The sequence below is a fragment of the Gavia stellata genome, chromosome 5 (genome assembly GCF_030936135.1).
Source record: "Gavia stellata isolate bGavSte3 chromosome 5, bGavSte3.hap2, whole genome shotgun sequence".
NCBI lineage: Eukaryota > Metazoa > Chordata > Aves > Gaviiformes > Gaviidae > Gavia > Gavia stellata.
In genome coordinates this window covers 50019587-50032600 of record NC_082598.1, presented here as the reverse complement: position 1 = coordinate 50032600, position 13014 = coordinate 50019587, and the positions used below count along the sequence as shown (strand labels likewise).

The 13014-nt window shown below is 38.5% G+C and overlaps 1 protein-coding gene across 2 annotated transcripts in view; it reads right to left on the bottom strand.

Annotated features, from left to right (window-relative positions):
• Positions 1-3034: 3034 nt before the first annotated feature.
• SH3D19 (SH3 domain containing 19) overlaps positions 3035-13014 on the bottom strand; it is a 36915-nt gene continuing 26935 nt past the window's right edge. For both annotated transcript variants that reach the window (XM_059817765.1, XM_059817767.1), the window contains 9 exons: positions 12883-12951; positions 11488-11560; positions 11043-11173; positions 8747-8805; positions 6910-7097; positions 6593-6645; positions 5886-6072; positions 4850-4947; positions 3035-3473 (listed from right to left, as the gene is read on the bottom strand). In XM_059817765.1, the coding sequence (XP_059673748.1) occupies positions 3357-3473; positions 4850-4947; positions 5886-6072; positions 6593-6645; positions 6910-7097; positions 8747-8805; positions 11043-11173; positions 11488-11560; positions 12883-12951 (975 nt within the window). In that variant the 3' untranslated portion in view covers positions 3035-3356. The remainder of the gene's footprint in view (positions 3474-4849; positions 4948-5885; positions 6073-6592; positions 6646-6909; positions 7098-8746; positions 8806-11042; positions 11174-11487; positions 11561-12882; positions 12952-13014) is intronic.

Genomic DNA, 13014 nt, shown 5'->3' with positions numbered 1-13014 from the left:
GTGGAGAGCTCAGTTCTCCACAGCATAAGACAATAAAAATGCCAACATAACAATTATAAAAATTTTATTGGTTAAATACATTCTTAATTTACAGAGGTACCATAAGAAACTTACTGGACTTAAAGATTTATTTAGGACACTGTTGATTGTACACAGAACAAAGACGTCTTCCTGAAGAAATTTCCAGAGGGTGAGCCAAACAAAATATTTTGATAAATAAGGCTTTTATTATACTAATGTATGAGGGTCTAGCTGAATGTCAAGGTTACAGCTGAAATGTGCTACTACATTGCAGTTAGGATTTGTGCTCTACCACATTCTCAATATTTTTTGCAGATGATGTACTGTACACCTTGGGAGCTTGATATTATGATCTGAATGCAGTTTCATGGTGATACTAGGCATCAAGTCTTAAGAAAATCCCTTCCTGTAAAAGCCAAGCATCTAACTTGTCTCAGTTTTAACAAATATGCTATTTTAGCTGCCTGCAGTAATGCAAGCAGCCTTTAGATGGCACTCCTTGTCTGAATATAAAGCTTTGCTGCTCTTCCTGCCCTGCATAATAGGGAGGAGATGATTAAAATAAAGCAGAGTGGTCTTCCCTACTCACAGGCACTGACTTTAAACATTCAGTGGAAGTTACAAAAACAACTGGTCAATACAGAGTTATAAAAATGGGGAAGAGGAAATTGAAAAAAATATAAAAAATCAGTTCTACTTTTGAGACTTCTATAAAAATATTAGAAAAATGCCAGACAAACAGTAAGTAAACATCATACACTTAAGCCTCATCCACCACGACAATGATGCAGTATTTCTTTGGAGGACCTGGGTATTGTTTGTTGGTGTGGGCTTTGCTTGGTTCTGCTGTTCTCCCCCCACTGTGCGCACTGGATGTTCAGGAATTGTGTTGGCACCGGGCATGGTGGAAGAAGCCTGTTTTAATAGGGTGATCCACTGAAAGTTTACGGTTGAAAAGTCTGGGTGGGCTTGTAGGAGTGAGGAATTCTTATCTATATATTTCTTTCCTTGGATTCCTCTAGAAGATGTCTGTTCTATTGGGATAAACAACAAGAACCTTTGGCATCTCCTGGCAGGAGAGCTTGTAGAGTGGGAAGGGTTGTCCTCGGAAGGTGGACTTACATTCAAGTTTGATTCCACGGGAGTTCCACCTAGGCTTGCTGGGGCTGGTAAAACTGAGTAATAGCTGTATAAATTGTCATGTTTCCACCTTTCTAGAATAGCACATGATCTATAATTGTTTTTATAATGTTAAACCCCTTAATGAAAGTGGAAATCCAGTTCTTGGCTCATTAAAACTGTCTGTGATCTTCATCCCCCCACAGTTGTGTGAATGGTGGTGGTGCAGTTTAAACATACATGTTCGTGAAGCTTCTAGAGAAAAAAAATGGAGGGCTAATGCCTGTGTCTGTATTTCCAAGTACTGTGGCGTAACAGTGACTCTGCAGAGTGAAATGGTGCTGAGGACCTCATGTCCATGCTGCATGTTCCTCAGGCTTGCTTCAGGCAAGCTCCAGTCTGCTACTGAGCCTGGATGCCCTTTCCCTGCTGCAGGGGAGTCCTTCAGCTCAGTTTTGGCTGTAAGCTTCCCTCTCCCTACTGCAATTGTAACCAAAGTGCAGTGCTTGGGCGTGGGGGGGCTACCCTCACCAGCTTGCTTAGACACTGATTTAGATGCACCCCAATCTTTTGTAGCAGTAGGTATTTGTAGCTATAATACCTGGACCTCCTGTCGATCAAGTTCTAAGTAGACACACATGACTGAGTCAAAACTATCTCAAGGTCAACCATGATGATTCTAGTTTCCAGTCTCCATCTGCCACTCAACTGTTGGCCGTTTTGGAAGCTGAGCTTCCAGACCCACAAAGAAAAATCTTGTAAGGATATCTCGATACCTGCATCTCTCTGAAGTAATGACTCATGCTAACAGCTTACTGGTTCCTTTTTGTTACATAGTACAAAAGAAGTGATGGAATACTGTCAGCAATGAAAGAGCCAACTGCAGCATTCTATTCTGCAGCATTTTCTATGCCGGTCTGATGAAGTCAGCAGTTAATCAAGATGTATTTAACTATTTTGTCAGAAGCCAAGTGTTGCAAAAAAGAATTTACTACCAGAAGTTCCCATAATGTGAAGCCTCCTCAATCATGTCTGTCTTTGTTGTTAGGTCACACTGCTGCTTTTTACTATGCTTTTGTTACAGCTTCTTAAAGTAACCTCTTGCCAGGCGTGTTTTCCTTAAGGCCTCAACAGACCATTTATAATGATGCTCAGTATAGTTGGTATGTGGTAACAAACTGAAAACTAACCCCATGTCTGCTGAAACGTAAAACCAAGGCTGTATAATATTCTTCATGTTAAGGATAGGAATAGTGTTACTGAAGTATGTTCCAGTGGTTGAGTGACAAATGAAATGCAGACTGAGTGAAGACTGGCTTTCCAGTTACATGAAGGGGGTGGAGGGCCAAATAGTTGGAATAGTGCAGCTACTGCATGGAGGGGATCTGAGAAAGCTCAGTAAATGCTGTCCATCACAACTAACTTCAGCTGGGAAAGAAGGGTACGATGGTGCTCAAAGAACAGTAGAAAAGTCTAAACCTATATCTAGAAAGGATTTCGGGGGAAGGGAGGAAGGTCTAAGAAAGATGATTCATACCAATGTGAACATTATTCGCTAAGAGGCAAAATACTTAAGTTTTACTTTTGTGATCTTCCTGTATGAGTAGCTTGGGCTAAGAACAGAAGAATACTACACAAGGATTTGTGTCTGAGTTTTCCCTCTTACCAGTATTAGATTTTATGTTTTTCTACTATGAAATATCAGTTATCTTCCTTATCCTCCAAGTTGTAAAACACATGGATTCTACTGTAATATTGAAGTCGAGCAGTAATGAAACCTGAATATCAAACTTGATCTACATACTGAGTGCTGTAATTATATCTTAAAAACAATTTTTTAAATTTGGATTTAAAGTTTTTAAAGAAGCCCAAAGAAGCTTACTTTATGCAGACTTTGTCCATGATAAATGTAATACCCGATAGTAAATATACTAGAATGCTATTTAAGTTAAAATGGTGTTGCACCACAGTATTTCCCTAGTTGGAAACAGCTAAAAATCGTGCTTGTATTTGCTCTCAGAGCATTTGTGAAGCATGACTACATACACTGTCACAAAAGATTAAAATTTTCTTATTTGACTTCAAGACATTAGTATGACTGTCTAGAAAAAGTAGTGCAAAACATTGATAGTCAAAACACGTTGATGTTTTTGCTGTGCCTTTAGGATATAAAACATTCTCCCCCATGTGCAGGGAGTACAAAGAGAGGCAACACTTCATGGTGTTTTTAAAATCTGAACAAAGTTCTTGGGGAATATCCCAGACTTCCCTTGTATCTCTCCACTCATCCAGTCCTCATCTATGGATTCCAGCTCTGTTATTGTATCACCTGCCTGTAAGAGAAGGAGTAACATAAGCCAGTACAGTTTACTGTGCAATGTTAATGCATGCATAGCTGATGTTACTCAGAAGCAATTAATATCAATCAAATAGAAGAGAAGTCTCTTCTGTTGGTTACATCTCTTCAAGATTGTTTGCCAAAATCAGCTGAAGCTTCTCTTAGGGTAAATACTTGTCTATGCTGAAAAATCACTGCCTTCCAAAAGGAAAAAAAATAGCACTGCTGCATAACTTCTTGCATTGCTTAAGCTCCCCAGGTAGGTAGGCAGGTAGGTCGGTATGTTGGAGAGCTGGCTCACAGGCCCCTTGCCTTTCTTGTTATTTGTGTGTGTTTCCCTCCTCTGTTATGAGGGTTTCTTTTCTTCAAATGCTTTAAAGCTTTTTTTTTTTTAAATTTAGTCCCAATATTTTCCAGCACTTGGAAACTTTCCTCTTTCCTTTAGAAACTTTCCTTTCCCAAAAAGGAAAGCAATCATCATCTAAGTAGCTCAGTGTAGCTGTTAAAAATAAACTGCAGCTCCTGTGTTTGATGCTTGTTGTGTTTTCATTGTCCTGTGCTACACCCTTCATCTGAAGCACTGTCATGGCCCTGACCTTTCTTCCAGTACCTCCATTCCCCTTTTCTGCTTTAAAGAATCATCTGCCCTTCCAGCATTGCAAGCTGCTAATGCTGAAACTAATAATTTTACTAGCTTTAGAAAGAGAAAATAGTGTGTTCCAGCTGATAAACACAACTTGGGGCCTGCTGTGAGAGTCTGCTGTTTCTCGGAAACTTGATTTTGAGGACACAGTTACCTAAATCGTGACTTTGAATCTAGAAGGGCACGCTGTTTGTTGTTCATGATTCTTAGTATTATCTGGCCATCCAGCAAGTATTTCATTTCTCCCCTTGCTCCCATGGCAACTATGTGTTGTGCTGCCAAACTTTGAGATGTTGCTGTACTAGGTATCCCTTAAAGGCATCACTAGTGTAGCACTGGCACTCTTGCTATACCCTCTTTCTTGTTGCTGTCTTTCTAGTTTAAAAAGAGGTTCCCTTGATCATATCAACTGATCAAGAACTGAATGTACTGCAAAATTACATTTGGTTTTTTTGTCACATTTACTGGATCAGAAAAGTCAGAGGAATTCTGCAATTCCTGACCTCTTTTCAATGTCTTCAGTAAAGATTTTGCCAATATGAAACAGAAGTGGTAAGGGCAAAAATTTTTTGAGAGGCTATCAAATGTGTTAGTATTTATGCCTCTTCTATGTGCTTTGTTCTTTCCTGTTCAAAGCCTACTTTCACTGTGAATAATCCTATTTTTTAGCATTCTTTATAGGAGCATAAGACCTTTTGGAAAATTGGGCTAAGAAGAGAGGTACTTACTTTGAAGGAAAGCTCATCTTCATTTTCTCCATGAAAATCATAAAGAGCTCTGGCTTTTCCTTTCTTCGCTCCTAGAGACTGTGACAGCTCTACCCTGGCTGCAGAACATGGACAAGACAAGTTATTTGGATGGGAATTAAATAAATCTCTGCTTCTGGAGAAGCTTCCTGTCATTCTCCTGTTTTCTCCCCACTAGCGTGCTACAGGGTGTCCAGATGTTATTACTACTGCTACTTAGCAAATTCACTGTCCTAATGGAATAAAAATCTCTACTGACACCAGTTCATTTTACAGTACTAACATAGTCCCATGGTTCTGCTTCTAAGAGGACTAAATTTAAAGTTCACTTACTTGAACTTTCCAATGACAATATCTAATAAAAGCTCTTTTCATCTTTGTACGTGGAGGTGAAGCAGCACTCGGTATGTGCTATTTGCCAGTTAGGTGGAATTTATTTTCTGTCAACTTTCACTCATGGCTTTACTTGCAAAAACTATGGGGAAAAAATGCGATTTTCTGTCCTCTGATGGTTTTGACTGCATTCATTTGGGGACCAAATGGAAGCTCAAGGAGAGCAAGTAGCATTCAGTCCTTGCTTCACCAAGGGCAGTACGATAGTTCTGTGCCAAGATGCAGCAGTTACGGTTATTTACAGCTCCACCAGCTCTTTGGCTGTGCTGCAGTGTTTCCCTTCAGCTGAGGGAGAACCTAGCTCTGCCCCATCTTTTGTACCCCTGAATTCTTACTAAAAAGGCAGCTCAATGGTCCTGTTTTGCCTGTGCCCAAACTGCACTTTAAATTGACTCAGAATCTGTATCACCTCCCAGATTACTTACTGACTACAGGATTATATTGCTATTATTAGAGAGGGTGGTGCAATGCTTAGTTTAGCTTTAGGATATTAAGGACTGAGGTGGTGTGTGGCTTGTTAATAAAATGGAATAGATGGGTTCTGGAATAGATGGGTTCTCCCAGAACTGTCATGACTGTCACAACCCAAGGAATAATGAATTGCCATCTAGTAAGAGCACTGTACCTGAGCAGGTCTGAACAAAAACTGCTGGGAAAATCCCTTCCTTTTCATTCAGTCTTCCTCTATACCACTCTGGATCTACTTGCTCCAGTATTTGGATGTAGTCTCCCTTTTTAAAGGATAAATCGTCTTTGGTTTCTGCTGTAAAATCATGAAGTGCTTCACACCACTCTACTGAGTGTCTGTTGTTCTATTCAAGCGAACAGAAGAAATGCATTAATTTTAGAAGCGTTAATGGAGCCCATAAGCTGATGGATACTGGTGAAAGCAGCTGTACAGAACACGGGTGTCCTGACTTTCTCTCATAGAATAGTATCACTGCAGATGTAGACTAGAATGGCATTTCAGCAATTACCACAGAATTTCATCTAGGCTCAGACACATTCCTTTTTATCATTGGTGGCAGGGGACAGGATTAATACATTCAAAATTAGACCACTGCAGCAATACTTAAAATAGAGCTAACAAGAATTTGCCTAAGTACAAAGGGTAAAAATTTACTTATGTTAATTTGCCAGAAGCTATGAATCCAATCAGTTTAGGCCAACTGACAGAATTCAAGATGTGCCCATGCAGCATTGTGTGCTGTGGGAGTTGTGTTACATTCAGGTTTAAAGTTGTACAGCTAATCTGCCATTATAATAGAAAGTCTATGTAAATCTATGAAACTGCTATGTAGATTCTGTCTCTCACCTGTAACATTTTATTACCTGAGGAAGGGAAAAAGAAACCTCCACCTTGTTCTTCAGTGCTGCTCCTGTACCTACATAAGTAAAGGACAACTTAGAATCGCAGCAATGACTATTCAAAATGTTACTAATGATTGACATTTTAGATATTCAAAATTATTATTAAGAATAACTTCTTAAGAAGTCCTACTGTTGCTTTTGATTTTTCTTACCTGTCTTTTTTCCTTTTCTACCTCCTTCCTGCATTCATTGTCCTTTTGTACCTTTCTCCTATATGCTGCCTATATGCATGCAGTACAAAACTGTGTTCTTGAAGATTTTTGCAAACATACTCATACCTGTTCCAGGCAGATCTTCAATTACTTCCACAAAGTTCAAGGGGAAAATTCCAGATGTGCCTCTGAGCTCTCCTTTGGCCCACTCTTCATTTACATATTCTTTAAGGATAATAGTTTCACCTTCTGAAAAACTGAGCTCATCTTTCTGATCTCCAATATATTCAAATCGTGCTACACATCTTGGGCCTCTGCACAAACAGACGAGAAAGTTACTTTGCTTATTTATTATTATTTTCCACTTAATAATAAGGCAGCATTGTGCAAAATACAGATTGATATCTTTTAATTAAAATGATGAAAGAATGCACTGAAGATAGAACAGGTGGAAAATTGGGGTCTAGCCCTGGTTCTCATTTCTGCTTTCTGAGCAGGATGAATGTGGACCCTGGAGGAGCTGGACGCAACTTCTGCATCCCAATTCCTGGCTGTTACAGTATTTTGCATAAGACCCTATTTCTCTTCCAAACAATAACAACAAAAATACCATTTTGTTTCTGGGCTACCTGTCCCATTTTATATTTTTGCCCATATCCAAGTAAGTGTCTTGATATGCTTTTATTAAGAGTTTGATATCTTTTTGAGCTAGCATCCAATTTAGATGCAGCCAAACATGGGTGGGGGGTGGGTGTTGTGTATTTGTCCCAAATCCCAAATACATGGCAGTTTCATAGGCATGAGGAAATAAATTATCTATCAAAGAAAGAAACATCAATGCATACGATAAATTTTACATAATTTGGTCTAACACTGAAAAGGCAAATCAATTTTTTCCTCACTTAAATAGTTTTAATAATTTAATAAACTATTAAAATAAATTCAAGAAATTACTCTCATAAGATTTTTGATTTATCAGAAATACTTTGCTGGAAAAAAGTGATAATAAGCTTTAGTTCTTTCTATAGCATCATAGCATACAACCAATGTAAGAAGCTTGATTCCCACCCCTGTCCCCCACTCATATCTTTGAAAAAGCTTCAGCACAGAGCTAGCACTTTCTGTTTCTTTCTTAGTTGCAGAAGCAGCTTTTAAAAATAAAGTTTCGGTTAAAACAAGTCAAGCTCTATCTGAAGAACAAACTGAACGATCCCATTGATACTAGCTCCTGCCTCTGACTGAATTTGCTTTAATTGCTGCAATGAATGATTTATGAAATCATATAAAACATCGAGTAAAAACAGCAGGAAAAGTTGTTCCTTCCCACAAATCTTAGTACAAGTTGTTTGCAAATCAGAAATGAAAGTTCTTGAAGTACCTTTGATAATTTGATCTGGGGAACTTTAGACTCACCTCTATAGTTATACACTTTAAGACAAGATAGATTTCTCTACTTAAAGTACACCTATGTTCTGTCCCGTTTTATCTTGTTCTGTCAAATGAGTAGGAGCCCTACCATGTTACATCTTATGAGGGTACTGGAAGAAAGTAACACGGCCAGGAGCAAAGACAGGAGAGTGCAATGCTGCTGAAGTTAATCGGATTGGTTCACAGTTTCTGTAACCAATTTTCATGAAAAATTATGGGAAATGCTCTTCTAATAGAGCTTGTAAGAGGAAGGAAAGTGAGTGAAGGGGACTATGTCTATATAAACATTTATAATAAAAGTGATCTACCAATTTTTTGAAGCCATGAAGTGAGTTTTTAGGCTTTTTTTACCTGAATATGACTCTTTTATTAAAACATCATAAACTTTCAGTTTTGAGAGCTTAATTTTTAAAATATATTTTGGTGAAGAAACTGTTAACCATATACCTCAGAGCAGATAACACCTGCTTCAAAGTTATCTTTTTACTTCCTAGTAAATCAACATGAGAAAGCAAATAAGATTTATCTGACTCACTTAACACATTGTGATGAAAAGGGTATTTTTTTCCTGTTGCCTTCTTCTGGAACATCAATCTAATAAGACAACAAAATAAGTGAAATCTTCCATTTCAAGCTCATGGCAACATAACTACAATAAACTTGGAAGTGGTTAAAATAATCTATTTTTCAGCTAAGCATCAGCTCCAGTTATGACCTCCATGTCATAGTCGCTGGCATGCTATGATATATGACCATATTAATGTAGATTTTGGTTTTGTATGCCTGATTTCTCATTTTTCAATCTCATGCAAACAAGGAGCACTCTTTAATGTTTTCTGTTACGAAGCTGGTTTACTGTTTCTACTTGTGGCATGACTGATTGACAGAATATGAGACTGGATGCTACTACATGTTGTTGCATTTAGCTCCCAACTTTCAACTGGTAATTGCTCTCTATTATTTATTAGCACAATATAATCACAATAGACAAAATTATTGTTTACACATATCCTTTCTGGGCTTTGGTAGCCAGCTGTCCTCCAAACAAAAACACATCTCACAGATCTCACTTGAATCGGAGAAATATAATTTAGAAAATCAATACATGGTTGTATCAAACAGACGGCATTGAAGACCTTTATCATAAGAGGACTTCAATTGTATTTTTGGTGTGACACAAAGGATGATCTCTGAGATAGACTACAAGACTAGAGACCCTTGGCGAGGAGCTTTGAGTTACAGCTCACTATCGCATGAGCCAGTTCCCATAAAAATCAACAAGAATGTTTCATTAGCTTATGTGAAGGACTGGAGGAAATCATGCTGCCTTTTAGGACAAATAATCTTTGCAGTGCTCTTGCTAGAGGAGCTGGTTATCTGTGGTGCTCTGAAGGTTCTATGGGAAGTAAAAAGCATGTATTACTGTTAGGTGTCCAGACCAAAGCTAATACCCAGCTCAATATTGTAAAACTATAGTGTATTGTATACAGACCTTGTATCAAGATCAGATCTGACATGAATGAACAGGAGAATTCACTCAGTAAATTAGCCTCATGTACTGCACTCTGTTTCCTTTTTTTAGTTTTGCTGAAACAAAAGATTTTTGCACTCAAAGGGTAACCCCCTTCTAAAGCTAAAACAGAAATTTGAAACACATCTTCCCTAGCTTTTATGAAGGTGTATCTATCTGTATTAATGCTGAATTTGACACCAAATATTCATTCCACTGCTTTAACATAAAATCTTCTATTAGCCATCAGTACTAACAAGAGCTTTTAAATTAAATTGCTGGTCCGTGTAGAAGCAGGTAATCAATTTAGCTAACAAATCTTTCTCATGAAACGAATTTGAGTATGGTTCCATTATTACTAACCCCAAGTCTAGTTTTTATTCTTCAGCACTTCTCAAATCTTAAAATTTTTCTCCACTAACACCATTACAAACTAAACAAGACACCCTACACTCTCTGATAGTTACCAAATACTTGGTATTGTCCATGTAGCAACAGTGCTCATCTCTGCCAGCTGCCCCAGCTTGACACAGACTTTTACCATCTTTAATGCCCAGCCATACACCTTCACTGCATCCTGGTGTCAGTTTAGCATTCCTCCATGTCCATATGGCTGGTGTAGATAGCCTAACGGCCCTTTCTACTGCCACAAAATGGACTTCCATCTCAGACTGAGGCTTGCAATAGATTTCACCCTGTCACATTCAGTAACAGGATTGCTTTAAGCTGCTCATTTGCAACAACACAATCTCCTTGCACTGTGCCAGCACAACCATTTGTGCAGCCACTTAGTAAGCCACTTATGCGAATTGATCCAGCTGGGAAAAAAACACTCTAGGAAGAAGAAAAACATGTTTCGTTGGGCCCAACTGCTGCCCTGACCTAGTTCACTACATGGCTATAAAAGTGGTGATTCCAGCACAGTTCAAGGGACAAGAAAATGAAAGAAGCTGGGGAGCTGGGGGGAGGCACAAAAAGCAACCATCTTACTGCGTGTTGATTCTTACATGCAGCTGTGAAAAATAATCTGCTTTGTAGATCCTGAGAAACTACCTAGGTTAACAAAGAGAATATGGTAAGGGCCATGATTTTCTCACTTCAAATTAACAGCAAAATAATTCCCATAATACAAGTTGGTCATGCCAAATCAAGCATCTTTCTAATACCATACAAACAAGTTGATATGTCTTCTGTGCTCCCAGAGGGAAAAGAGATGATCTAAATACAGAATAGAGTTAAACACACAGGAGCTATAGTAAAATAGAAACAGAAAAACAATGCAATAGGATCTTATGTAGCAATGTATACAAAGCCTACATACAACTACTTTAACAAAGCTGGCAGGAAATATCCCTGTGCGATTCCCACATTTTCCTTTGTACCACTCGGTATCGATTTTCTCCAAAAGACAAACGGTGTCTCCAGAATGAAGGTCCAAGTCATCAGCATGCTCTGTAAGACAGCATCATTTCAGTTAATAGTAGTTGTCACGCTCACTGATTTTCTCTAAGTAAAACCTTCTTAATATAAATACCACAGACAAATCCAGAATGAGTTTTTAAAAAGTCTTAATTATACTTGATAAACCAGTTAGCTTTAACTAAAAGACTGGCCCAACTATAGGTAAACCAATGGATTTGAACAACTCTACACACAGACCTTGCAGGCTGAGCTTCGTCATAATTTTTAAGCTCTAATTCCTAAGAAAATTCCAATTTGAAAGTCTCAGAGTAAAACAAGCTTCCAGAATATTCACATTTACTTACCCGCAGGAAAATCATGCAGGACTACAGCATGAGGTGCAGTTGTGTCAGAAACTTTTGGAGGGTGGTTTGAATCCTGACAACAACAAATAAACCCAAGTAGTTTATAAATCATGGAAGATACTAACAGAGATTCTGTGTTACGTACTTTGAAAGTAATTTTCTGACTTTGGACACAACATTGTTCTGGTGTCAGAAATCACCTTTGGAGGCAACGGTTAGTATTGGTCACACAGCTATGGGTCTGAATTCTGTATGCCTTTTGCCAGTGTAAACCAGAATGCGTTTCACCAAAATCTACTTTTGAGCCAGTAAAGGGAAGGGAAGGCATGTAACTTTTCCCAGAATAGACAAAGCCTCAGCTATCTCTGTGGGTCAGAAATCTGGAGCATTGATGCCAACTGTCATTGCAAGGGTTGTGGACAAATTTTCCACTGCTGCTTGGTACTGCGTGCTGCCAGTTACTCTTCCTTGCTTGGAGGGAACACCCCAGGCCAACTCTCCCCAGCACACTCAGCAGGGGCAGCACATCTATGATTCTATGATCTGATGACTGCCAAGCATTTTAGAGGGGTGAGCAAGCCACTAGGCCTTTGCTTACAGGAAGGTAACACTGAGGGGAAATGACAATTTTGTTGTGGGATCTTTATAAAGGGAAATTATATTCAAAATCTTCTCTATCCCACCCACTAGGAATTTTCAGACTGTACTGATGACAATCGCTGTGCATGAATAACGTTCAAAGTAATTCATTGCGTACAAAAAAAACAACCAAAAAAGCCCAACATGGACAAAGAGAAGGCCAGAATAATATGAATTACAACAGATAACAACAGATTGCATAGAAATCTATTTCAGCCATGTAGGTTTCTGATAATAATCAAAAAGGCTGCTCATGGCTATAATTTATACTAGCTATTTAATATTAATGCAGTCATGCCCTAAAAACAGGTTATGTTCTGTAGAAGCAGAGGGAGGAAAATACTTTGAAGTCCGTATGTCAAAGCCAATTCACTGATACATCATGATACTGATACATCATGTACAGCACTTCATAAAACTACTCTCTTATCTTTTGCCCACTTTTCAGATACTCAGCCAAGGGAGCGATTATCTTCCTATGAGACAGAGAAACTTTACCAATTTCCTCTCCCTTCTGGCACTCCAAGTAATTACTGTTGCTCTGCTCCATAAGCAGAATGTCCCTGTGCTATAAGGCAAATCATCATTATTGGGTTTTGGTTTGGTGGTTATTTTGTTTTTCTTAAAGAAACACAAGGATTTAATAAACCACTATTACATTTCTCAGTGTAACCTTTAAAGCCTAAAGCACTTGATACTTTAACGCAACAGGAGTCTTGCTCATTAAATATTTATTGGCAGAAAAAAATGCCTTACCTTACAGGACAGTTCTCCAGTATTCCTGGGAAGACAATTTTCCTTGGCAACTCCATGAGGCACAGGTAGCTTGAATAGAAACAGAGGCAAATGGAAAAGTTTGTTTCACGTCTAAGCAGCTGAAATTCCCAC